We start from the raw sequence: 27,492 nt of genomic DNA, 5'->3' as shown, positions 1-27,492 counted from the left end.
ACCTGGCCAGAGCAGATGCCTGAAAATGCATTGATGAATCTCATTGGGTTCTCCTAAATGTCCTAGCAGTCAGGTAAGGCAAGGATTATTTTTACTGTTTCACAGATGAATAAACTGAGATACAAGGAGGTTGGATAACTTACCCAAATTCCTGGAACAACCGGTGGCCAAGTTGGGGTCAGACTGAGGCCTGCTTTCTGGGCCAGGGTCCATCTTTTTGATTCACTATTGCCAGATTCAGGGAGCTTAGAATTTTGGGGGCTAGCAGTAGTGGTGAGGTCTCCATGGCCTGCACATCAGGCCGACATCCCAGCCCTTACCTTTTTGGCATCTTTGTGCATGTATTTGGCTGTCTGCTTGGCCAGCTCTGTCTTTCCTAATAAGAAGGAAGGGAGAGGTGTTGGGTTAGGATTAAATGACTCGTCTTTTGGAATGAAAGAATATTAGAAATGGATGGACATTGGAAATAATGTTTTACGGATGGGCTCATGGAGGGTTGGTGACTCTCCCAGTCACTGGAGGGAGAATTAAAGGTGGAGCTGGAATCAGAATCAAAGTATATACTGCATCTTGATTTTTCTGTGGATAGAGATTGAGACTTTTTTTCTACAGCAGCATCCTAAGAATGGGGGGTGGACTTTTATAATCTAGAGCCCATTTGTCCTTGGAAGCCCAATGCAAACCTTGCCTCTGACAGGAGCATTCTGATTCCTGGTCACTGTACTAAATCTCTTTAGACACTCACAGTCTTGCCATTCAGCCAGGCCCCAGAGCCAAAGGCTGAACTGAGGCTGGGGGGCAGTGAGGGGTGGGGAGGATAAAGACTACTTCTTCTTGGCCTCATAGTCTTTCTTTGTAACATAAAGAAGAAATGACAATACCAAGTGGTGGCTCTGAAGGGCCTTTTGGTATGATGGCCAAATCTTCAGAACTCACTGCCTAGCAAAGGAAATCAAGTTCTACAGTATCATGGTGAGGTGGGGGAGTGCTAGGTCCTTGAAGATGCTAAGAGGGAAAGAAGAGACAACAAATGCATGAAAACTTGCCATCAGGACAATGATGGGAGGAGGTGGTACAGGTGGGGGGGCTCTGTGAGGGTGGAGAGTGAAGATGTGAGAATACCTCAGATAATCCAGCCCAACTGGCCAGAAAAATACCCAACCCATTTGACTAAAACCAATTTTGCAATGCACCCCACACTGTGTTGGCCACATCAAGGGCTTTCTTTAGCTTCCTAGAAGGTCATGCCCCAAGCTGTACTAAATAAGGTTGGTGTGCTGGGCAGTGGAGGTGGTTTAACTGTTCCCAAAGGGCAGTGGTGGGGATGCAGAGTGGCCGGACCAGGGCTATCAGACCCCAAAAGGCCAGGTGACTTAGGCTCTACACCACAGCTTCGAGTGAGAGGGACGTAATTCCAGCTGTTCCTAACCTAATGTGACAGATGATCCTCTCGTTGACTCTAATTTGGAGGTGGTATTTTCAGAGCTGGAGTTGTACAGAAGTGGACTGTGTGACTCTGGCCCATAGCAGCTAGGGTTCCCCCAGCTCTCCTCCCCCACTTTCCAATCTGCTCTCAGTTACCTATTCCAGATGATCCCAAAAAGAGGAAGACCAGAGGGTGTTCTTCGTCGTACCAGCCATTCTCCTTCCTCCGGATTGCTAGGGCCAAACACACAAGATTTGGGGGGGGGGAGGGAGAGAGGCAGATAAATCAATGACACAAAAGGCAGGATAATTATCACTAAGTATACAATATGTTTTACTGCTCTGCGCCCACTCAAAGTCCTCACTACCATTAGTGCTGCCTAATCTGATTAGCTGGCAAGGCCCCTAGAGACACCTAATCAGGTTAGCATGGATTTGGAAAGCTGCCCAGAGCAGATTTCGGATAAAGTTTTCCAGGATGAGCACTCAGCGTTGCCAGGGAAACTGAAAGGCGGGTGGACGGTGAATGGAGGGGTAGGGGGCTGGTGAAGGAGAATTCGAGAGGAACTTTAGCTCTTAGATGGCTGGTTACCCATCTACTCACCACTGATGAGAGATTGAGCCTGCCTCCTAGGCAAATGGAAGAGACAGAAGCCCATGACAGGCCCTGAGGGATCCGGGGTGTGAGCTCTGGACTCTTCCCCATTTAGGGAAACCAAGATCTGGTCTGCTGTTTAAGAGTATAGCCAAATGTACTTTCTGGAATCCAGTCAAGGAGTGTAGAGCTCAGGGCACAGATGGGTGAGCCACTTGGTTAGCACTGCCATTAACCATGGCCTCCAGTGAGGAGCAGTGGCTGGGGAGTGAGACAGACATGTACTAGGTTCCCTAAAGAGTTCAGCTCTGCTCGAGACAGACCTGACCACTCCTCTTCAGGAGGAAGTATATAACCAAGGGCTGTGCATTCAAGGTGAGGAAATTAAGTGTCTAACGACAGAGTGGGAGAATCGGGCTCCGAGGCATCACTCAAGTGGAAAAGCAGGGGGAGGAAGGAGGCAGAACCACTAGAAGAAAAACCATTTATTGAACATGCTATCTGCTGCACACAACTGGAAAAACTGTCAACAGTTTTTATTACCTGAGACCCACACAAACACCCTGAGAGCAAAAGTCTTATTTTCAATTCTATTCTACTAAACAGGAAACTGAGGCAAGAGAGAGAGACTTGCCCCAGTCATACAACTAGTAGATTACAAGTTGAGAGTAGAGTCTCTTCTCTCTCTAAACATTTCTTCTTTTTGCTCATACATGGTTGCTTTAAACATGAATGGGAACATGGCAGTCAGAGGCAGGAAGAGGACAGAGCACTGTGTAATGTCAGGCTGGTCTGGTTCTCAAGTGTCAGGGGGAGATTAACAAAGGGATATATGCCAGAAGACAAGACCTGGAAAACAAGTCAACTGAGAAAGAGCTGATGGTCTTGGGGGAAAGTAATGGCCAGTCCTAAGGTACAAAGATCATAAATGCTATACTGTGTGCTATGATCTATATGGCTGGGTTCCAGAGAAGTAGCTGCGGAGGTCAGGAAAGGCTTTTTGGAAGAAGTGGGACTGATGAGGGATTGTGGAGGCTGGGAAGGATCTGGAGAGCCAAAAGTGGCCAGCATGACACAAATGGGGAGACAGGAATGAACATGAGTATTTGTGAGTGGGGTCAGATTATGGTCTCAAATACCTGCCTTTGTGGCCTTTCTTACCTCAAACTCATATGCTGCTACCTGAAGACCTTTCCAGTTCTGGCCTCAGCAGAAACAGATGGAAGTGCAACCTCTTGGGAGACATCCCCTGAGAATCCCGAGAGGGGCTTAAGAAAACACTCAAGTCCATCCTCTCCCTTGGGCAAAGTTCCAGACCATCTTTACACTGGCTGACCCAGTCCTATGGAAGGCTTGGCTCTCAGAGGAACCCACCAGCTTCACAGGTACCTGAAGGCTGGGGATGATGAGGGGTACTCCAACCCTGGCTGAGATGGGAGTCCCCAGTGCCCCTGAGAGAAACAAGAACCTGTGCATGGCGTTTTTGGGAGGCAGAGATATAAATGGCAAAGGCTAGACTTCTGTGGACACGATGTGTAGGCAGGGGTGAGAGAGGAACATCTGAAAGGAGTCATATTCTTCCAAAAGTTGGGTAAACTAAGAATGTAGGTTGGAAAGAAGCTGAGCATGAACTGGGTTCAGGCTTCATAGGGTATCTGGGGGAGGCAGAAGTGGCCAGGCATCACCCAGACAGGTGGCCTGGGGGAAGTGTATTTCCCCAGGTGTCAGGTACCTGAGGTTCTGATCCTGATCTCTCTTTCAAAAAAGCTTCCCAGCTACTGTGAGCTACACACTGCTGGGCTATGCAGTTCAAAAACACCACGGAGAAGGAGGAATTGGATTATGCCTGCGGCCATCTTTCCCCCTTCTTTTCTAATAATGCACCTGGGAGAGAGCCCTTTATAATGCCAGGCAGACTCCACTGCACAGCTGTCCCTGGCCAATTCTGCCAGACCCGGGGCACGAGTCTGGGGTGGGTTTGATCTGGCCCCCTGTGAAACAGGCGAAATGCCAACCATTAAACAATTACAACTCTGGATATTTCTAATAATATCTGAAGAGAAAAACGACCAAGCAGATGGAGTCCGACAGAATGAAAAATGGAAGCAGCTAGGAAAGACTGAGGAAGACGGGCCCCCAGGGTGTGTGGCTGGCAGGGCGGCTGATGACTACGGCTGGGAGCACTGAGGGTTCTGTCAGGCTGGGGCAGAGACTCTGAAGGGCTGCTGGAGACGTGGCCATAGGTGCTGATGTTCTTACCGTGGACCAGCAAATGCAACAACTTCTGCCAGCACTTTTCAGTCTATCAAAAACTTCCACAGACATAACTTCATTTGAGCCTCATTATGAATCTACAAAGCAGGCAGGGCAGAGAATTTTATCCCCCCCTTTTATTAAGTTTATTTTTTAGTAATCTCAACACCCAACGTGGGTCTTGAACTCACGATGCAGAGATCAAGAGCTGTGTGCTCTTCGGATTAAGCCAGCCATGTGTTCCTTGATTCCCTTCTTATAGATGAGGAAATATGTGCAGAGATGTTAGATAACCTGCTCACGGTTATACAGGTAAATAAATGAAGGCCCTGGGCTTTACCCACAGTTCTGGCTAACTCTCGAGCCTGAACACATGCTTCAGGAGTTTCAAGAAAGGAGTCAGCCTTCCTGGCCACAGCACCTCCTCACACCCGAGCCTCAGCCAGAAAACTTGTCTTTCTGTAGCCTTCCAGTCTGGCTCATTCAGCCTTTGATACATGGCCTCAGGAGCCCCTGTACTCCAACTGTCTCCTGACCACAGCTCTCTGGGTTTGAGATGGTATCAGGGTCCCCTGAGCAGGCAGCTCAGCCCCTTCCTTGGCCCGTCCCATCTCTGCAAGCTTGCACAGGCCTGGCTGCCCCTCCACAGACTGGACCAGCACCAGTGCCTCCTATGTTCTTCCCCTTAGGAGAATGCCTTCTCCTGGCTGTGCCTACCACTACGGGACCACCTTCAAACTCACAGGCAGCGAACTTCTTGATTAATTCCATGACCCCATCTCTACTGCATTAACTCCCGGGGTGTGGGAGTTGAGCATCTGCTCAGTAGGTTGAGCATCTGCCTTCGGCTTGGGTCTTGATCTCAGGGTCCTGGGATGGAGCCCCATGTCGGATTCCCTGCTCAGTGGGGGTCTGTCCCTCCCCCTGGCTTGTGCTCTCTCTCTCTCTCAAATTGAATGAATAAAATCTTAAAACAAAACCTCCTGGGGTCTTTATTCTCTGGCCCATGTCACCTACAGGGTATTACAGTAGACAGGGTAGGAGTTACAGGATCAAGTGTAGAGTCCTGGCTCTGCCACTTTCCAGCTGAGTGGCTTTGAAAAAATATGGATTCCTGTAGAGCCTTGGTTTCTTTAGTTTTAAAATAGGAATAGTCAGACACACACCAAGCCACACACATGTAGATGAAATGAGTCCAGGGTTATGAAGGCACTCTGCACAGGCAGGATAATCAGGAAAGTACAAACCACAGTAGTCCCAGTAGCAGTGGCAGCTGTAGTGGTATGGGACAGATATCTCTTTCATCCTCGTGCTAGTCCTGAGCAGTAGGTACTAGCTCCATTTTACATAGAAGACTAGGGCTCAGTGAGGGGCAGTGCAAGGGGTTTCATCCACCTGTGCCTCTGTGTTCTGGAGGGTGTGCCCAGGCATGCCCATAGTGTGTAATCTATGGCAGCAGGTGCTAGGAGCTCCATTTCCTGAGGAACCCTTGGGACTAGCCCAGAGGTGGTATAATGCTCGCTGATTGAATCAATTAATTGTTGGTTTTTCTGGGATCACAAGGAGGAAACAACAAATACTTCGATTTCCATTTTACAGAGAAGAAAAGGGAGGCCTGGATCTGAGTCTCTTAATGCTTCCAGTGGTCACTATGACCCATAGTGAAGAAGGCTTCCTCTCTCTTCTTAACCCCTCTCCAGAGAGCCTTCTCCTTCGGAGCCAGGTGCTGTGCTAATGTAAGGTCTGTGCCATTTAAGTGAGTGCTGCTGTGCAAACTGTGGCTTCCAAATGGGATGGGAGCCCCGGGAGAGGTGTGGGAAGAGCCATTCGTATCCGACTGACATCCTTGCCAGGACGATGGGGGGGGGGGGTACTGCCAGGCAGTGTGGGCATGATGGGACATTCAAGACAGAAAGACCCACCATATGCAAATCCAAAGCACGAGGAGACACCTGCCTCTTCCTTCTCCCATCCCAGGCCGCTACCTCCATCCAGCTCCACGTTCTGAGGCTATCTGCGACGGCCAACTCCTCCTTCTTGAAAAGTTCTAGTGATCTAGTGTGGGAGGTGTTTTTTAACCTAACCTGGAACATGTCTATACCATACTTGTGGCACTTCAGGGGAACCAGTCCTTCAGAGGAATTCTTGTGGCTGAGTCACCTGAACATCTTTAGCAATCTCCTGTCTATAGCTTGTAGGTTCGGGGAGCACAGCTCAAGAAGTGCTTGCTGGCAAAATGGGTACTGACTGGGGCCTTAGGTTGGGAGGATGAGAGAAGAGTTCTCTTCTTAGTCTCTAAGGATTAGTGTTTCTGAAGGCTTACTATTGCTACTGAGTGGTTAACATGATTAACATAAAAAATGCAAATAGCTTTTGCTGAACACCCCCACCCCAGGGGTGTGTGTGTGTGTGTGTGCGTGTGCGCGCGCACTTCGTAGGAATCACTGGAAGGAAGAGTGCCACCCTTCCAGAAAGAGGCTGGGATGAGAATCTGTCGAAGAGAGGCTGAATGTCAAGATGGGCTCAGGCTTCATGCACTTGAGCTCAGCAATATTTTACAGACCTGTGTGCCTAACCCCAGGGAAATGCTGAAAGAAAGTAGTTCCTGACCTTTGGAGAGAGACATTCAAAAAGATGTCCTGTGGTAGGTACAGTGAAAAAAGGTGTCCACGGAAAGCCCCAAGAATGGGCCCTGTGTCCTGGAGGAGGGCTAAGAAAGGCTTTCTGGAAAAGGCCTGGGTCCTGAGTTTCTCGACAGGCCAGGGAAGGGCCAGGGTGGTCTGGACAACAAGAACATCTGAAGTGGTATGAGGTGGAATGGGACTGCACGCAGTTTTCGAAATTAATCACAACCACACCATGACTCAGGAATGGCCTGGACTTATTTCTCAGCTCAGAAATAGGACTCTAAGGGGGGTGGCCCAGAAAGGTGCAGGGCTTGGGCAATTACAGTTTTAGATGGTCAAAAAGGGAAGCAAAGCACGAGATAGCCCACTGTGTGCCACATGGCTGATGCTGAGATTCTGAATTCAGGCCAGAGCCGGGTACGAAGATCAGTTGTGATGGCAGAGCTTCCTGAGGGAATTCATGGGCTTCAGAGTCAAGTGGGAGCAGGTGCAATGGGTGTTGGTGATAAGCCTCTGGTTAGAGGGAGAGTCAGGGAAGCTTCCAGGTGGGCAGCCTAACCCAGAGTAGGACTGGGGAATGGCCTATCCACAAGGGTCAAAGGTCAAGTAGTGTGCGAGCTGTTGTTAACTATTTCAATACACTCGTGCTCCTAGTATGCTTGTGAGCTACTAGAGGGCAGGCTTACAGCTAGCTGCTCCTCTTTCCTCAGAGCAAAGAGATGGACAAGAGGCCCAACCAAATTGCTTCAGCGAACTGCACTACACATCTACTTCAAGCAGAGTGTTGTGCCAGGAACTGGAAAAACAAAATGATTCGGTCATGGTCTCTGCTCTCGGGAGTCTACAATCTATTGCTCCTGGACTGAGTTAGGTTAAGTAAAAACCAGCCAGAGTGTGGGAGATGGGCAGGGCAGGGGTACAGTTGGCAAAGGACCAGAAAAATTGGAATTCCAAGCAGAGGGTGGCAGGGCAGCGTCAAACACAAGCAAATCAACACAGTATGTCCACAGTGGTAGCGGCCAGGTGTACACTCGCTCAGGGAAGGGGGATGGGGTGGCAGCAGCAGGAGTGGGCCTTGTATAATGGGCCATGGCACCAAGAGCCACTCAAAGATTTTGAACGGGGCAATCTTCATATTTTACAAAGCTCACTCCAGTTGGGGAGGAGGTGTGATTACAGGGGAAGGAAAGGAGATAGGGAGACCAGGGAGGAGGCCACCACATGGTTCAAATGGGAGATTCTGAGGTCCTGAGCAAGGGCAGTGGTATTAGGAAAGGAGGGGAGAGGCCAAATTTGAGACCCATTTAAGAAGCGGAACGCTAGGACCTAATATGTGATGCGCTATAAGGGGTGAGGGAGAGGGAGAAGCTAAGGAATTGTCCAAGTTTTTATTGAGGAGACCAGTGAATGGCAATGCCTTTACTGAGACAGAGGAGAGGTGGGCCCGTCAGAGAAGGGGGTGGAGTCTAGCCCTGCGTGTGCTAATGAGACAGGTGGTTGCTTTTCTGAGGAGAATGGTGGGCACAGAGGTTCTGAGCTCCCAGGAGGTTGGCCCAATGGGCTAGGCATCCTCCCCCTCCCATGACTAGGAGTAACTCTGGATTCTGAAAGGAGAGACTCACTTTCAGTGCCAAGGCTCTGGCCTGTGCTATGTAGGCTAGCCTTGCTTTGGCTCCAGTGACCCTAGAAGACCAGAGAGGCCATGGGGTCCTAAGTTAAGGGGTTGGTACTTTATCTCCTCCATTTGTAAGGCGGTAACTGCGCGCCAGCCTTGCTAGAAGCCCTGCAGCTGGGGATCACACTGATAAATTCACTGTATTACTTTGCACAAATCAATATCCCAGCACTTACCAGGGGTTGATGTGACCGAAATTGGTTTCAGCCAATTCGTGTGGGTAATAAATGGCCATTTATCAAATCAATTCATTCTGCGGCACTTCTCTGGCTGCCCATCCTCATGGTACCCCTGGGGTGCCAGACTCCACCCAGCCAGTCCCTAGCACATAGCTGATGCTGCCTAGAGGATCTATAGAGACCCGGCCTACCCCTGTGGATCCGCCTCTCTCTCCTGCACCTGCTTTAGTCTGGAAACGTTGGGCCACTGGCTGCTGCTTGCCCACCACAGATTCTGACCCATAGAGTACCTCATGCTTCACCTGGTAAGGGAATATTACCTGATCACCATCAGTGTGATCACCAGCCACAGGCCTCTCAGTTGGTGGGCATACAGTTACTACCATACAAATGGAGGAGAGATGCCAACCGCACAGCTCAGGCCCCAATACCTGTTTGTCTTTTCTAGGGTCCCTGAGAGAGCAGGGTCAACCTACCTAATACAGGACAAGGCATAGGGCCTTCCTGATATGAAGCAGAGCTGGGGTAACAAAATGGAGCTCTGAGTAGAGGGACGCTCTCAGGGCAGACATTCCGACAGCTCCTCTGAGGTGGGCAGCTGGATCATTCACTCCTGCTCTGGGCCAACGACAAGGAGAGACAAGGTGGGTGGTACTTTAGAGGTCAGTGTAGGATCAGAGGAAGAGGCCAGCCTGGGGCTGGGACTATGGATCAGTCCTGGCGTGAAGGAAACAACTGTGGGCCTGATCTAAAGAACATGCCCAACCCTGGATGATAGACATCCTGAGGACAGAAACTAGAAAGAGCACGTGCTGTATTGTGAGACAGTCGTGTACTTGGTTCCCCAGCTCAAAGTTGAGTAAACTGATGCTCAGAAAGGATGAGTGAGTAGCCCGAGTTGCATGGCTGATAAATGGCAGGGCTGCTATCGGACCCAGTTTGGTCTAATGCTCTCCATTCAACATCCTCCTCTCCGCTCCCTCCAACTTCTGGGAGCTTTACATCTTATGGGCTTGAGGAGCCAGGGAGAGGCAGGAGGTCACAGACACAGCCTGCTGGTAAAGGACCGTGTAAGAAGCAGAGGGAAGACACTATGATAGCAGTGGCAGTGCTAGCCCCTGTGGACAGGAAACTCCAACAGGAGATGCTTTCTGAGCTCTCTGCCCAGGTAATCTCTCTCCCATGAGCAACTCCTCTCTTCAACCCCCAAGGGCTCCCAGGGTCTCTTCTCCCTCCACCTCAGCCACAGCCTTGGCAAAGAAGTAGGGGGTTGCCACCTGCAAGGCAGAGGCTGAGAGTGGATGTATTCAGACACAAAAGGGTAGCCTGGTGTGGTTTGGGTAGTGTACTGGCGCCTGTGTGTTCAGAAAAGCTTTCCTCAGCTCCTATGTGTGGCTGCAGACAGCCTTCTGACCTCTAGCTGATGAGGCAGCTCTAGTCTGTGGGCTCCTTTTATCTGCTGCTGAGGTCAGGCCCCTGATGAAGGGTTCATGACCACTGCATGAGTCTCAATGATGTTTGAGGAGGATGGAGATCAGGCTGGGCTCGCTGTGTCACAGGGGTGGCTGCCTTCATTTTTCAATTACTACTCTAATTGGTGTCCTAGGGCTGAAATGCCGCTCCAGGATGTCCCAGAGGAGCACCACAGTACAGCCTGATGTCTTCTTTTATCAGTGAGCCTCTATTAGGTGCTGTTTTTGGCAGTACCGGACCGCATCTGGTGGGACCAAATAACTTGGGAGAGAAGGGGTAAGCAACACAAATGGTACCAAGACACTGCAGGGCAGAGGGTTTTTAAACTTAAGCTGAGCATCACAATTACCTGCAGGGCCTGTTATAACACAGACTGCTGGGCCCTACCCCACAGTTTCTGATTCCACAGGTTTGGAGGAGACCTGAGATCTGTAATTCCAGTGAGGTCCCAGAGGATACTGATGTTGCTGAGACCATTATTTGAGAAACAATGCCTTGGGGATATCTTGTTTAAGCTGGACACAGGTTACTCTGCCCTTGCCTCATGACTTCAGAAAGTCATGCACCTGAGTCACAGACTAGAGGTGAGGCCACCACCTTGAGCAGCACCCTAGTTTTATATTCTTTCTAATGGGGTCTGCATGGGCAGGAAGACAATTAGAGTAGGGGTTATACCAGAGAGCAATCTGGCTCCTAGTGTGGGACATAAGAGCTTCTAGGGTTGAGAAGAAGACACTTAAGACTTGTTCAGGGTGGGGGCGCCTGGGTAGCTCAGTGGGTTAAAGCCTCTGCCTTCGGCTCAGGTCATGATCCCAGGGTCCTGGGACCGAGCCCCGCATCGGGCTGTCCGCTCCGCGGAGAGCCTGCTTCCTCCTCTCTCTCTCTCTGCCTACTTCTGATCTCTGTCTGTCAAATAAATAAATAAAATCTTTAAAAAAAAAAACAAAAAAAAACTTGTTCAGGGTGTTTTTCCTAAAATCAAGTCAGCTGCTGACAAACTATACTGAAGAGAGACAGAATTCCAGGCTGGGAGACAAAAGACAGAAGTTCTAGTTCTGGCTGAGTTGCAACATTACAAGTGATGGATAAGCTCCTGTTCTCTGGGTCTCAGTCTGCCCACCTGAAAAGTGGGGGTTGGGGACAGTGGACCAGATGAAGATCAGAGTTAGAGCACAAGAAAGCAGCCTTGAGCAATTATTATAAGTGCTCTATATCTCAGCCTCCTCCTCTGCAATGTGGGGATTTGGGGCACCTGGGTGGATCAGCTGGTCTGCCTTCGGCTCAGGTCATGATCTCAGAGTCTTGGGCTCGAGCCCCATGTTGGGCTCCCTGCTCAGTGGGGAGTCTGCTTCTCCCTCTCCCTCTGCCCCCAACTTGTGCTCTCTCTTCCAAATAAATAAGTAAATAAATAAATAACTTTTAAAAAAGCGGGGGGTTTTTAATGGTACCATGCGGTTGCTGTAAGGATTAAATGAAAATGTATGTGCCAAGCTTAACCCAATGCCTGGCACACAGGAAGTACAATGAGTGTTAAGTTGTAACAGCCCCCTCCGCACGGTATGGTGACAGTATACACCTCACTGCAGACCACAAGCCACCCACCCTTTTGTGGTGCTGGCTGGCCCCCCTGCTACTCACCAGCACCCACTGTGGCGATGGCACTCTCCTGGCCAATGATGTGCTCCTTCAGCCGCTGCTCCAGGGGAAAGCGGCGCCGCTCCTCAGCCTCACGCTTCCGTTGCTTCTCCTGATACTGTGGGGAGAAAGGGAAGCTGACTCAGGGGTGCCGGGCCTGGCAGGATCGTTTCATTCTACGCTATAACCCAGGGGCAAAGAACACAGGTCTGGGGCTCCAGGGGTCTGGATGCACACTCAGGCTCCTGGCCACTGGAGGCTGCCCCAGTCCTTCCCACTGTCCCCTTGTCCAAGTCCTCACCTCAGGTGGACATGGCTCAAGAGTCCTGGCTCACCCTGCTAATAAAATAAAGTACTGCAAGTAGATTAACCCTTGACTCTGGAGTCTGACAAAAGGCCTGGGTTTGAATCCCAGCTTTATCACTTACAAGATGAGCTAATTATTTGGAGCAAGTTACTGCCCCTCAGTTTTCTCATTTGTAAACTAGGGATTAAATATGATGATATGCACAATGAGCCGGCATGCAGTGTAAATGCTTAACGGAGGTTCTTTCCTTTCACTTACCCTCTTGAAAATCTTTTTGGTTTTTACTCTCTCTCTCTCTCTTTAAACATTAAATTCTATGCCCAATGTGGGGCTTGAACTCATGACCCCGTAATCAAGAGTCACACACTCTTCCGACTAAGCCAGCCAGGTGCCCCAAAAATCTTTTTGGCTTTTAAACCAGAGCTATGAACACCCTCCACTTCAATGATATTGCATTTCAATTAAACACAATTAGTTGGCAATTGCCATGTGTCTGGCCCTGTTTATGCCATGATGGAAATGGTAGGTTGGGGAGAAGGAGGAGGACTGGGACCTAGGGGGCTCTAGCTGCTGCTGAGTGTCTGGTGTGTGTCTCGCCCTTGGCTTGTTGGTCCACTTTAGAAAAGGCAGAAGGAAGGAGGCCTGGGCGTGATCACACTGTAAGAAAAGAGAGGAGAGCTAGGTCTGCCTTCAGGGAGCTCTAAGTTGGACAGGGAGGTGAGGTGGGGCTCGTACACAAATACTTCTTAGGCAGGATCAGCCATTTTCCTCCAAAGTATGCATGCCTATTTCTAGCTTGTACCTATCACTAAAAAACAAACAAACAAACAAAAACAAATAAAAACCTCCCACTATTGAAAACAAATTTGTTGGGGCGCCTAAGTGGCTCAGTCGGTTAAATGTTTGAGTCTTGACTTCAGCTCTGGTCTAATCTCAGAGTCCTGAGTTCAAGCCCCACACTGGACTCCATGTTAGTGTGGAGCTTGCTTAAAAACAAAAACCAAATTTGTTCCATGTTTGTGCATCTGTCCTCTAAGTTGATTATGAGTTGCCTGAGGGCAGGCACTGTCTTTTACTCACTGCTCAAGTCCTGGCACAGTAAAAGGCAGCTGGTGAGTGTCTGCAAAATAAATTTGGTTACAGGTAAGAAGAGGAGAGAATTAACAGCTAACCTGGGTGACACAGGAGTCCAGAGAAGGGAAAGATACACACAGCCTAGAACACTGTGGGCAGGCTTCTGGGTGACTGGAGGCTTGAAGAAGTTGGACTACTGGGTTAGGCCGGAGATGCGGGACTGTCTCCAGGCAGGGTGCGTGAGTATGCAGGTCAGATCAGAAAGTGCTCATGGAACCAGGCAGATGGGGGAAGGAAGCAGGCCTTGGAGTGGGACAGAAAGATCTGGATCTTGAAGAGGCTCCTTTCCCCTAAAACCCCGTAACACTGACAGCTTTCTAGAAAGAGAGCTGCCAAGGTAAGGCCCTGTCACAAAAGTTGTGGCTGCAGATTGCTCTTGCAGGCAGAGTGGATGAAAAATACCTGCTGCTTGGGCAGTGTTTTCCTGTTACGGTAGTGACCTTGACAGAAGTTAAAAAAAATAAATAGCAAACAATCCAATTTTGGCTGTTGCTATCAGTCTGTAACTGAAAGCTCCCATCAGTCCTGGGTTTCATATGGAGCAATAATTCGGCGCCGATCCCAGTGGAGCGACACTTGCCGGTTGGAATCCGGAGTGTCACTGCGCAGCTCCCTCAGGCACCACATACATCACCTGGCTCTGACGACTCCGCCATATATCTGCCTCCTCCTCCTCCCTGCCCACCCAGCCCCTCTCAGCACTTGGGTCCACTGGGCTGGGAGGCTCTGATGGAGAGATGCACACACACACCACCTGGTCCCGCACTGGCTAGCGGCCTGGCCGGCTTGGAGGCAGCTTGAAGCAATGGGAGCTGGCTGCTCAGGGCTTACTGGGTCTGCTTCCTTACCTGACCTCAGCGACAGTCTCAGAGTCTTCCTGCCTCTGTGCCTTTGCTCATACTGCTCCCTCACCACAGAAGTCTCCTCTGTTCCCACCAACCTCTGAGTGGCCTGGTGATCTCAACTTGAATACTGCATTGTTTAAATAGCCTGGCGTAAGGCTTCATGCCTGGCACCTCCAGAGTACATGTTTAACTGCCTGTTTGTCTCTCCTTAATCAGCCATGAGATCCTTGGTGACAACGGCCACGTCTTACTCAGCTCCATGGCTCTGTCACATAGCACAGGGCTTGGCTCCCAGAAGGCATCAGTGTGCGCTGCCAACTGAATGAGGTTAAGTCCCGGCTGTGGAACAGCTTGCTGAGCCAGGCGCTGCACTTCACGTACAGTGTCTCCTTCAGTCCTCACAGCTGCCCCTATCGGAAGCTTGGCTCCTCTTTTGGCTCACAGCGGGACACGCTGTATGGGAGAAATAGGCGGCTTTGCTCCGGAGAGATCGGAATTCAAACCTCACCTCTTCACTCACCGGCAAGCTGACCTTGGGGAAGTTAACCAGCCTCCCGGAATTTTTGTTTCCTCATGTCTAAAACGGAGACAGTAACTCACACCACCTTGCAGGGTCCTGGTGGGATGCTGGTGAGGATCAGGTGAGATAATCTACACAAAGAACGTGGCAGAGACTCTGGCATAGAGCAAATGTACAGGCAGGAGTGTTGGTGGAGGGACACAAGTGCAGAGCACAGTAACTGGCCCTGGGCAGGCTTCTGGTAAATGTTACTTCTCTTCTCCTTTACTGCATGTTGGTAACTACCTAACCCAGTGCTTTTCTAGGGGATGAGGTAGGGGCACTGGAATCCTTTTAACTATCTTATGCTGTGTGGGCTCCAGAAACGAAGAACTGCTCTGGCTCAAGTAGAATCTAGAAGCCTAGTCCACTTAGATGCCCCCATTGCCCGAGAAATGGCTCCTTCCTCAAGAAGCCTAGGTCTGAGGGTACCATCTCCATACAAACTGGGTTCTGGGGATACCTCAACTGCACAAAGCAGCTCATCTCTGCCTGTCAGTTTTCCTTACTGTGGTAGAGAATTCTGCCTCTGGGTACTTTCCATGCATTCATCTGTAGGGCCTCTTAGAATATATCTTTTTCCTTTGTCACAGGCAAACACGACTTCTTGCCACTCTGTTGGTTTGGGTATAGATATTGTAGTCTCCGTAAGTCTTCTCCAGGGAAACATTTTTATCTTCTATAACTCTTCGGTGTCATGATTTTAGGTGGTTTTAATATTCTTGTTATTTTCTTGGCCAAGGATAAATGGTCCTTGACTTCTATGGGGGTGAATATGGGGGAAAGGTTATACTGTGAACTGCCCGGTTTCTTTTGTTCTTTCTTTTTCCTTCTTTTCTTTTCTTTTTTAAGATTTTATTTATTTATTTGAGAGAGAGAGAGAAGTGTCATGAGCAGGGGGCAAGGGTGGAGGGAAAAGCAGACTCTCCTGTTGAGCAGGGAGCCCGATTCCAGACTTGATCCTAAGACCCTGGGATCATGACCTGAGCTCAAGGCAGACACTTAACTGACTGAGTCACCCAGGTGCCCTCTTCTTTCTTTCTTTCTTTTTTTTTTTTTTAATTTAAAGATTTATTTTCTTATTCTAGGTGGGGGTGGGGAGCCATGTGCAGGGAGAGGGGCGGAGGGAGAGGGGAAGCAGACTCCCTGCTGAGCATGGAGCATGAACCAGCCCCATCCTGAGGCCTGGAGATCCTGACCTGAACTGAAATCAAGAGTCGGAAGCCCAACAAACTACTCAGGCATCCCTAGCTTGTTTCTTAGGAGGTTTCTAGATGGTCCTGGGAAAGATCCAACCTGTGGCCTAAATCTAGGCACATCCTGATTCTTTCCAAGCTGGAACCCTAAATATCTATTAAGAAAAACTTCTGAAAATGGATCAGACTTTTTGATTAAAAATGAATAGGATGCTGGAATTAAACCAGGTTAAAGTTTCCTGCTTTATGGTCTTTTCCTAGTGCTCAGCACAGAGTCTGTATTTTAAAAAAATGTGTTGAGGGGCACTTGGGTGGCTCAGTGGGTTAAGCCTCTGCCTTCAGCTCAGGTCATGATCTCAGGGTCCTGGGATCGAGCCCCACATCCAGCTCTCTGCTCAGCAGGGAGCTTGCTTACCCCTCTCTTTCTACCTGCCTCTCTGCCTACTTGTGATCTCTGTCCGTCAAATAAATAAATAAAAATCTTTATTAAAAAACGTGTTGAATGAACTGCTTCTTAAGGCATTAGCTAGGAGCCCAGGCTTGTGAAAAATTAGTTTGTGAAAAACCAGCTAGTGGAAGAACCAAGGAAAGAAAAATACTTGGTGTATATATATTCTATGTGGGGGAGGAGAGAAAGATGGGAGAAGGCACTTGGTAAGGGTTCCATAAATGTAGGCTACTACTGTTCCTGGCTTTTTGAGGCTTTTTGAGGAAGCCTACAGAGACTAAGTCAAGGCCCTATTTTGACAGGGTTCTAAGGAGAAAAAGATAGGGCAGGTGACCCAACCTGTAGAAGCAGAGGGTACTGGGCTGAGAAGCACTAGGAAGAAGCCACCCACGAGAACAGGAGTGGGGGAGTGATCATCTTAATAAAAGCCACATGCAATTAGCTTCAAAAGCCCTCACCTGGAGCCGGCAGCAACCAGCTCCCCATGCTGCATCTTGGCTGGATAATCGTGGCCACTGGTTTCCATCATTCTTGATTTAATATGGCACCCCTCCTGGCTGTGAGTGCATTTACAGGAAAGGGCTGGGAGGCTGGGGTGAAGCCTAGCTAGGCTCTCTCAGAGGTGGGTGGCTGGGATGAGTGGTTCTTTGGGGAGGGTTAGAGAGGGAAGGGGTATGTCAGGCAATCCTATTATTGAGTATTCCTCAGGGAACAGGTCTGACAATGAACCTGGCAGTGTGTTCACCAAAAGGGCAGCTGAGGCAGTGGTGGGAGTGGTGAGTAGGCAGAATGAGACCCTGGGTAGGAATGTGGTAGGAATGGAGGAGAGAAGAGAAGAAAGGCCAAGCTACAATTTGCCTCTCATGGGAGGTCAGGGCCACAGAGCCTACTGGCTGCTCTCAGATACACTCAGATATGCCACATCCTCCTGACTCTAACCTGAACTCACATCACCAGGCTTCTGTCATGCGCTGAAGCTAGAATGACAGAGAGGACTGGGTAGGGAGATCACCAAAGGGACAAGGGGCAATAGATGAGACTGGGGTCAGGGGATGATGGGAAGAAACCCTGAGTTGGGGGGATGATGGTAAGAGCAGCCCAGGAGGTCCAATAAAGAAGCCTGTGGATGAGAGTGGCACCCAAGGGACTTGAAAATCTCCTGAACTAGCTCATAAAGCACACATCCCTGGAGAGGAAGTCAGGAACAGGGCAGGTGTCAGTTCTATCACACTTGGTGACTGTTATGTCGGCACCCCAGATTCCATTCTCCTCTCCTCTCTTGCAGCCCCATCCTCCTTGCTACCAGAGTGATGTTTTAATATGCAAATCAGATCATATCACTATGCAAATAGCCAGGCTGATCCAAAGACTGGTGAGAGAAGGCTAAAAGGGGGCAAAGACTGGCTCAAGTAAGAAAATGAGTTATGTTCTCAGTGGCATGGGATGTTTATAATCCTACAACTGGTGACATTAACTTTGAACACTTGGTTAAGGTGGTCTGTGCCAGGTTTCCCCCACTTTGTAATTAATAAGTATCCTGAGGGATGAAGAGCTGAGCCTATGTAAATAATCCCGTTACTCCTCAAACTCCCACTCACTAGTTTTAGCATCCATCAGGTGAAGTCTCACCTGATGGGGAGCAGCTGTTCTAATCCTCATGGTCCTAAGAAGTTCAGAGTATCTCCTCTGTACAGAGATGAGATAAATTAAAACACAGTTCCTCTAGTAGCAAGTAACAGAGACAGAATACTAACCCTTGCAGTCTGGCTTCAGAACTTTGTACTTGCCACCTTGCAGGTAAGAAAAGACCTGTTCCCTGCCTCAGGGAGTTTAGGGTCTGTTTAGGGAGATCAGAGTTAAAACACAAATCTCTTATTCCTACTTTTAGCATGAGGCTACCTAATGATTTTACTAAAAATAAACACCAGAAATGCATAACCTGAATTTGATCATAAGGAAACATTAGACAAATCCAAATTGAGGGACACTTTACAAAATAACCTGCTTGTACTCATTAAATGTCAAGGTCATGAAAGACAAGAAAAAACTGAGGAAGCATTCTAGATTAAAGGAGACTACTAAAGAGACATGAAACTAAATCCAACTTGGAACCCAGAATTCTCTTTTCTTGTAAAGATAATCATTGGGACAACTGGTGAAATGTGAATAACATCTACAAATTAGTTAATATCAATATTAATTTTCTGCTTCTGACGACTGTACCAAGGTTAGAAAATGTCCTTGTTTTTTTAGGAAACACAAATATTTAGGGGTAGAAGAGCATCATGTATATAACTTACTTTTAAATAGTTCAGAAAAAATTATGCATATCTCTATAATATTTATATACGTCATAAAACAAATGTGATAAATGTTAACAGGTAATATGGGTGAAGGGTTTACAGAATTCACTGCACTATTTGTGAAATTATGTAAAAATAAAATATATCAAGATAATGCTTCTCCTTGGGGGATGGGTAGTGACTGGAAGAAGTATAAGGTGGGTTTCTGAGTGAATGGTCTATTTCTTTTATATTTATTTATTTATTTATTTATTTGACAGACAGAGATCACAAGTAGGCAGAGAGGCAGGTAGAGAGAGAGGAAGGGAAGCAGGCTCCCCGCTGAGCAGAGAGCCCGACTCAGGGCTCGATCCCAGGACCCCGGGATCATGATCTGGGCCGAAGGGAGAGGCTCAACCCACTGAGCCACCCAGGTGCCCCGAATGGTCTATTTCTTGATCAGATGTATTTAGTTTGTGAAAATTCAGTGAGCTCTATACTTGTGATATGTACACCTTATAAGAGTACATTTCAACAAAAAGTTTTCAAAAAGTTAAAAACAAAAGAGAGAGCAAAAGCTTGTCTCCATAAAGCACCTAAGTCTGTGCCTGGCCCACAGTAAGCCTACAGTGAAGGTCAGATGGTATCGCCACCCCTGTAGCGCCAAGCACAGGGCTAGGTGTGCACCTGTTGGCAACTGAGACGCGGCAGGGAGCAGGCTGGGCAAAATGGGGAAGGGGCATCACTTCTTCCTAAGACAGGAGTAAGAGAACCCCCTTACCCTCCTGTGTACCTCACCCCTTCTCTCCTAGAGGGCTTTCCACAGCTCTGATGGGAGCACCCAGCCTTATAGCCCAGAATGCAGGCCCAGGGGAGCGCTGCATCCCCAGCTACCCCTGAAGCAAATGAAAAAAATGCAGATATAGGAAATGTGCTTGTGATTCTGTCACTGGGATATGCAAATAAAATATATATGATAGGCCTATCTGCCTAATATTCCTGCCAATTCATTCTCTGGGTGTGATTAAAATGAGCAATAAATTCCTCGTGAGTCTCAGTGGAATGAGGATCCGGGAGTGGAGATGCAGGCTGGCACCAGCACGTCCCCCTCAGCTGAATATTCATCATGGAATAGCTCCCCATATTTTTGTTTTATCTGCCATCGTGTGCACAGAGATATATTTCTACCTCTCTCTTTCATCTCTTAGTTAAAACATGAAAATGGTCTAAGCTCTAAGTATTAAACTCTCCATGTAGTAAAATCCTTCAAACTGAGATCACAAGCTACCTTCTCTATGAAGCCTGCCCTGCTCATTCTGCCTGGATGTGATCCATGCTTTCTTGGATCACAAACTCTCTGCAGGCCCCTTCTAATGTACAAGTCAGTCTGTGGGTATCAGAGATAAGAGAGCCTGCCTCCCCCCCATACTGCTTTTCTAGACGGCCAGCTCAGAGGTCAGGGGCTAGGCTTCATCTACCTCTGAATCTTCTTAGGAGGCCCAAGGAAGCTTCTGCACAGAGAATGCTGAGAAACTGAGCAACCTGGCAGTAAGGAGAAAATCATTCAGGCCCCTTAAGGTGACAGAGATCCTTAGATAAGTGACACATTTTAAAAGGCAGAATGAAATTAAAAGTTAGGCTTATGGATAACTTGAAAATGGGAAAATTATCAAGAAATAATATATTTTAAAAAGATTTTATTTATTTATTTATTTGACAAGAGAGAGGTCACAAATACGCAGAGAGGCAGCCAGAAAGAGAGGGGGAAACAGGCTCCCCGCTGAGCAGAGAGCCCAATGCAGGGCTTGATCCCAGGTCCCTGAGATCATGACCTGAGCCAAAGGCAGAGGCTTAACCCACTGAGCCATCCAGGCACCCCAAGAAATAGTATTAAGTTGAGCACCTGGCTGGATCAGTTGGAAGAGTGTACAACTCTTTTTTTTTTTTTTTTTTTTAAGATTTTTTTTATTTATTTATCAGAGAGAGAGGGGAGAGAGCGAGCACAGGCAGACAGAATGGCAGGCAGAGGCAGAGGGAGAAGCAGGCTCCCCACCGAGCAAGGAGCCCGATGTGGGACTCGATCCCAGGACGCTGGGATCATGACCTGAGCCGAAGGCAGCTGCTTAACCAACTGAGCCACCCAGGCGTCCCGGAAGAGTGTACAACTCTTGATCTCAGAGTCATGAGTTCAAGCCCCCACACTGAGTGCAGAGATTACTAAAAAAAAAATTAACTAAAAAGAAAGAAAGGAAGGAAGGAAGGAAGGAAGAAGGAAGGAAAGAAGGAAGGAAGGAAGGAAGAAAGAAAGAAAATTAAGTGGAAACCCTCTTCCCCCATGGAACTAGGATCATAATTCACTTTCAGGGTCAAGTAGGAAATACAAATGTCTGATAGGCCGGCACATAATATAATAGGGAATTGAGCCGCCTATGCCTGGAGAATCTACATTCCCAAACCCTAAGGGGTCACATTTTTTATAAATTCTTGGTTTAGCAAAATAAAATATGGTTGCCATTTGAGACTCCTGTATATACAGTAGGCTGTATATATTAATCAGGTTAAAAAAAGAGGTCATTTATATATAGATAGATAAGGTCCAGGCAAATATAATGTCATAGAAGGAAATCCTCTCATTCATATCCAATAGCTTCCTGTAAGTCATCTGCTTTCTTTCTCTCAACTTCAGTTTTCCCATCTGTAAAATGGAGGCAGTAAGAGCTGCTTCAAGGATTTGTTATAGGATTAGAAAAAATACAGGAGAGCACCTGGCACAGTACCTATTATTCACTATTATTCACTAAGGCACTAGCCTTGTACTAACATGACCAACATTAAGCCACTTCTAAGGCAGCCAAATTTAGTTAAGGGTCTCTTAGCAGCCCTAACCCCTCCACCTATGCCGGCACTAAGAGGCCTGCTCTGTGTCATACCACTGAACACACCACAGACTCTCTTGGCCAAGTCCAGGGACAACCCATGATGATGGAAAGAGCCTGAGAGGGATGACAGGACTGCAGTCTCTAAGGTTATCTGAAACATTTTCAGGGATTTCCTTAAGACACCTGAGGAAACTGACCTGGCCTCTAGGGCTGCTCCTTGGGGTGGAAAATTTGAACAGAGAGGAAGAAGTGCTTGCTCTCTAGGAACTTTCACTCTTGCTGGTCCCAAGCACTCCTCAGGATGTGCTGTGAAAGCCCATCTCCCTTCCTACCTCCCACCCCTTCTCTGGAGGGAACTACTGCAAGACAGTTACTCAGGATTCCAGGGAGACAAACTGTATGTCTCATGCTGGTTGCCAAATATTTCCAGTTCTCCCCCTTCTGGGAACATGGGAGGGTTACTCTTCTTGGCCTCTTGTGATTGTGAGTGGAAGTAGAGGGTTGATTTCTAGACTAAGTATTTAACTATAGATGCAAGACCCTCCAGAGCATTCCTTTCCCCTCTGGCCAGCGACATGCAACATCCCAGATTGTGGCTATAATGCCAGTCTGGTCTCTGAGGGCCTCTGACAAACACAGCCCCCACCACTGACCCATCATGGACAGGCTGCATGAAGCCAAAAATAAATTTTCATTATTCTACACCACTGAAATTCTGGGTTGTTACAACATAATCTGGTTTATTCTGATGAATACACAGATAATTATATACTGAATGGAACCTTAGAAACCATTTTGTGCAATGTCTTCATTTCACAGAGGTAAACTGAGCTTCGGTGAAGGGAAATGCTAGTCCCACGTCACCAAGTCAGTGAGTGGCAGAGTTGGGATCACAACCGTCTGTCTCGGTCCGGTGACCTAAGTGCTCTTACTCAAGACACAGAGAATATTTGCAACCAGGTGGGACTTGTCACACTAAATCATCTCAAGGCACTTCAGCCACTATGCCAAAAGAGACTCCACAATGATGGAAAGAACACATGACTGAGAGTCAGAAATCAAGTCTTCTGCTCTTTCATGAAGATGGCACTGAAAGCGAAGAAGGAAGCCCCTGTCCCTCCCAAAGACAAAACCAAAGCCAAAGCTGAAGCTTTTAAGTCCAAGAAAGCAGTGCTGAAAGACATCCACAGTCACAAAGAAAAGAAGATCTGCATGTCACCTACATTCCCACCGCCCAAGACAATGGGTCTCTGAAGGCAGTCCAAATATCCTCCAAAGAGCACCCTCAGGAGAAACAAACTTGACCACTGTGCCATCATCAAGATCCCTCTGACTATCGAGTCAGCCATGAAGAAAACAGAAGACAACAGCACACTTGTGTTCACTGTGGATTGCAAGGCCACCAAGCACCAGGTCAAATAGGCTGTGAAGAAGCTCTAAGACATGATGTGGCCAAGGTCAACACCCTGATCAGGCCCGACAGAGAAAAAAAGGCGTATGTTCAACTGGCTCCTGAGTATGATGCTTTGGATGTTGCCAACAAAACTGGGATCATCTAAACTGAGTCCAGCTGCTAAATCTAAAATTTTTCACCATAAAAACAAACAAACAAACAAACAAACAAACTAAGGCTTTCAGTTCTAGTCCTACCATTGAACCTACTACATGACCTTGCATTCAAGTCTGTTAGTTTCTGTTTTGACACCAATGCACTCTGGGACCAAAGGCAAGCTATGTCACATCCCCAGGCCCCCGTTTCCCCAGAAGTAAAATGAGTCCATTGTTTTAGGCTTCAGGTATTTAAAACATGTGCCTCACAGAAGAACGTCCATAGAGGCTGCCCAGGAGAGAAGGGCTAGGCCAGGTAGGTGTGGCTCTGATCCACCTCTCCTTCAACCAGAACAACTTTATTTTCCTCTGACTTATTTGCTTAGGCTTTGGTAAGATTTCCCACCACTGGACTTAATGATTTCTGAGGTCCCTGGCAGCTCTGAGATTTGTGATTCTAGTTCTTGGATTCTGCCCAGTAGTTTCTGAGAGATAGCTTGGTGGCTGGAAGAGCAGAAGGCAACCGGCATTTAGGGAGTTCAAAAGTTTGGTTGAGAAGAGCAAATTATGATAGCAATTTTTTTGGCCCAGACTGTCCCAGGCTCTTTGGAGTATGTGTGGAGGGGAAGGGTCAGAGAATGGTTCTGGAAGGAGTGATGATGGGAAAGGATTGCCTGCTGAGGTTATAGAATATGTGAGGTGAGGTAATAGTACTTGGGCTAAAGATTTTGTCTAACTATCCCTGGCCCTATGAAAAGGAGCTAGAAGGCCCATTACCCCAAAAACTGAATCTGAAGCTTAGTCCTCAGAAGTCAGAAGTGGCACAGGGGCAGCTACTTATTCTTGATGAAACTGGGGGCTGGACTTGTATTTAAACAGACAATAATCCCTAAGGAGAAGTGGCTTGGTATGGAGCCAGACATAATTTAATGAGTGAAAGATTAAATGCAGTAGGGAGTGCCCAGAGGCCTTCTCCTTTTTTTGAGACTTACCTTCACCTCGGAAGTCCTCAGAAGCTTCATCACCTCCCCTTCTCGGGCATAATCCAAGGGTGTGTGTCCCATTTCATTCCTCTGCAGAGGGTTGGCTCCTGGCAGGAAGAGAAGTAGTCAAAGGCTCTATGAGTGATCACAGTGAGGCCTCAGCCTTCTCTCAGAGGTAACCTGGGCCCTGACTTCAGAGAAGGAATTTCCTTCGAAGTAGGGAGCAACAAACCCTAAGAGATTGTAGAATGGTGAGAAAAACATGTCAAGGTACTCTGAGAGGACAGTCCTTAGTTCTAACACCAAGGTCAGGGTATCAGGGTTCATAAACATATACGCACTCATGTGAAAAACATTACCCATACTACCATGTATACAAAGATGTGTTATATGTACACATAGGTGTGTTGTACACAAATACACACACAGTTACCCTCCCAAACACACACAGCTGAACATGCTAATATACCAAATACATAGATTAATATATCCTACCACCAATGCATCAGTCATTAAAATGCCCGTATGATTAAGGTCATTTGCATATAGATGAATATTCATTAATAAAATCATATAAAAGGGGTTCCTTTCTAAAGCAAAGAATATTAAAAAAAAGTAAAACAGCCCCCTTTTTCCCTGCTCTCTGCTCCTCTCTCTCTCTCTCTCCTTTAATGCCCTTTTACCTTGGTATTTCCTGTCTACCAGAGTTAGTTAGAGTCTTCTGGAAGGGAGGAGGCATCACTAGGAAGCTGGTTATGGCAGCCTCGAGGTTTGATGCCCTTGTCAGTGCCTAACTGTTGGTGAATGTGTGTGTGTAGGCAGGCGTTTCTTCCAATCATTAGTTGCTGTGATTTGAGGACAAAGAACTTGAAGTATGACAAAAAGAAGGGGCTTGCCCAGGCCATCTATCTACCTTCTTTCTCTTTTAAACAGGCAACTGACAAGCCTGTTTAAACTGGGACTACTTGGTGCAATGTCTGGGAAGATATGGAGGAAGGGCTCCCCTGACCTCCACATTGCTAGAATCTCCTTCCCAAGGCCAGGTCTGAACACCTCACTCTCCTCTTCAAAAACTGTCCATACCATTCAGTTTGGCAAACCTTGAATGTGTGGGGCTTGAGACACAGAAGAATCAGATCTGGCCTGGCCCCCAAAGCACTTCTCTCAAACCACAGAAAGCTGTGCCTTGAAAAGAGCAGATGCTCAAGAACTATGTATTAAATAGAACATTTCCTTGATCTTCTTTCTTGCTAAGGAAGTACTATCTAGAAGTAAAGAAGGGTTAAGACTCCACCCCTGTCATAAGGATATAGTGAGCTGGCTGGGAGCACTGTACATGCAGGCAAATGCACATCAGCATACGGCCTGGCTCAAGGTAGGTATCTAGCTACGGTTTGCTGATGGACTACAAAACCCACCATTTCTCAGTCCTACGCTGTGGAAACATCTGTTCCAGGATATAAAACTACTCCTACTGAAGCTCTCTACTTCTTAAAGGTCTATAAATTTTCAACAATTATAAGCATTTATTAAGCATTTACATGTGGCTGTCTGCCTGGACTACAGAGGTACAGGTGTGGGAGGAAGAGGGGGTGGGGCAGAGAGCAAGAAGTACGATCCAGGCCAAGGACATTTATCAATGAGAAAAATTAATACTTTTATACATAATCCTATTTTCTAACAGCAATTTGAAATATTTATGTTCTTTTTTATTGAGATATAATTCACACACCATAAAATTCAACCTTTTAAAGTATAAAATTCACTGGTTTTAAATATACTTACAGGGTTGTACAACCACTCTAGATATATACAACTGATTATACATAGATACCACTGATTCTAGATCATTTTCATAATCTTGACAAGAAACCCCATAACCATTATCAGATACCTCTATTCCCCCTAAACCCAACAACCGTTAGTCTACTTTCTGTTTCTATAGATGTCTATACTTGACATTTCATATAAAAGGAAACATACAATATATGGCCTTTTCCGTCTGGCTTCTTTCAGTCAGCATGTTCTCAAGGTTCACTGATGTAGTAGCTGTCATTCATGCTGCAACATGAAAGCAGGAATGCAGCATTCCTTTTCGTGGATGTGTAAAGCTCCATTCTGTGGATAGGCCACATTTTGCTTAACCATGCATCAGTTGATGGACATTTGGGTTGTTTCTCCCTTAGGCTATTGTGAACAATGCTGCTCTGAATGTATGCGTACAAGTCTTTGAGTCTCTCTTGGCTATAAACCTAGTAGGAGTGCTGGTCACGGGGGCTACGGGTATTTGCTGAGCACAAACTATGTGCTGGACACTGAGCTCTGCACTTCATGTACACCGTATCACTTAACCCTGGCAACCAGAGCTGAGTGAGAGAAAGAAATTAAAATCCCCATGCCACAGACATGAGAACTGGGGCCCAGAAAATTGAACCAACTAGGCCAAGGTCACAAAGCTAATTATCTGCTTGGACCAGGAGTCCGACTCATTGCCAGGTGTTCTCAATTCCAATTCTCCACGCTCCCATGGGGCAGCTCTGACACAGCCCTGCTGAAATACCCTTCCCCGGCTTTTCACCACTTACAGGACCAAGTGGTACCTCCCTGTAAGGAGGGTGTCTGTGCTCTTCCTAATTAGTAGCCAAGTCCTTAGGGGCTCCATTGGAGCCTCCTTCTTTCAGTTCTACTGGTGGTGACTGGGGGCTTTGTATTTGCAGGGCTCTGGATGCAGGATGATGGGAGACTGGCAAAGCCAAGGAATAGTCTTCTCTTTTGTTATTTCCTGACCACTTTGAAGCAAGTGATATCTTGGCCATTTTCCTTTGATTTCTATAAAACCTTTTTTTTTTTTTTTTTTTAGATTTTCCTCACACCCCTGTGACTATCTCTTGTGCAGACTCCTCTTCTGTCTTTACGATTAGACGCTACCTACAGTGTGCATGAAGGCACAATCCCAGCTTTCCAGAAGCTAATGGGGATGAGAGATGACTGAACAACCACAACTCAGGCTGAATGTCAGTGTGCGCTGAAGGAAAGATAGACAGTACTGGGCGGGGGGAGGGGCGGCGGAAAGGAATGGAGTACTAAGGTGCTTGTTCACCTAGTCTGGCCTTAACAGCCCAACCCAGCATCCCCCTGGTGCTCAACACTGAGGGGTCCACAAGGCTGAGGGCCACTGGCAGATGGCATCCTCCCCTCCCCCCAAGTTCCTAGGTCATGGCTAGGGCCAAAAGGGAGCTACAAGTCAGCAGGGGAAAGGCCTCCATTTTAGGTAGCCTTGAGGGAACTCAGTCACTAGATATGGGCTGGAGAAAAGAGGAATCTATAAGGAGAGACCTATAGAAGGGAAAGACAAGAGGAGCGAAGGGGAGAAGAGAAATGAAAGAGAAGGAGAGGGAGGCAAGGAAGGAAAAGTGGGAGAGGAAGACAGTGGGAGAAAGAACAGAGGA

At 47.5% G+C, this 27,492-nt stretch overlaps 1 protein-coding gene and 1 pseudogene across 7 annotated transcripts in view; one reads left to right on the top strand and one right to left on the bottom strand.

Annotated features, from left to right (window-relative positions):
• Positions 1-27,492, bottom strand: part of CLPB (caseinolytic mitochondrial matrix peptidase chaperone subunit B) — a 141,528-nt gene that overhangs the window by 14,632 nt on the left and 99,404 nt on the right. For all 7 annotated transcript variants that reach the window (XM_032356714.1, XM_032356716.1, XM_032356719.1 and 4 more), the window contains 4 exons: positions 24,053-24,150; positions 11,866-11,980; positions 1,582-1,659; positions 321-376 (listed from right to left, as the gene is read on the bottom strand). In XM_032356714.1, the coding sequence (XP_032212605.1) occupies positions 321-376; positions 1,582-1,659; positions 11,866-11,980; positions 24,053-24,150 (347 nt within the window). The remainder of the gene's footprint in view (positions 1-320; positions 377-1,581; positions 1,660-11,865; positions 11,981-24,052; positions 24,151-27,492) is intronic.
• Positions 22,596-23,071, top strand: LOC116598228 (annotated as a pseudogene).

The sequence above is a fragment of the Mustela erminea genome, chromosome 9 (assembly GCF_009829155.1).
Source record: "Mustela erminea isolate mMusErm1 chromosome 9, mMusErm1.Pri, whole genome shotgun sequence".
NCBI lineage: Eukaryota > Metazoa > Chordata > Mammalia > Carnivora > Mustelidae > Mustela > Mustela erminea.
This window is presented reverse-complemented; position numbering and strand designations above follow the sequence as displayed.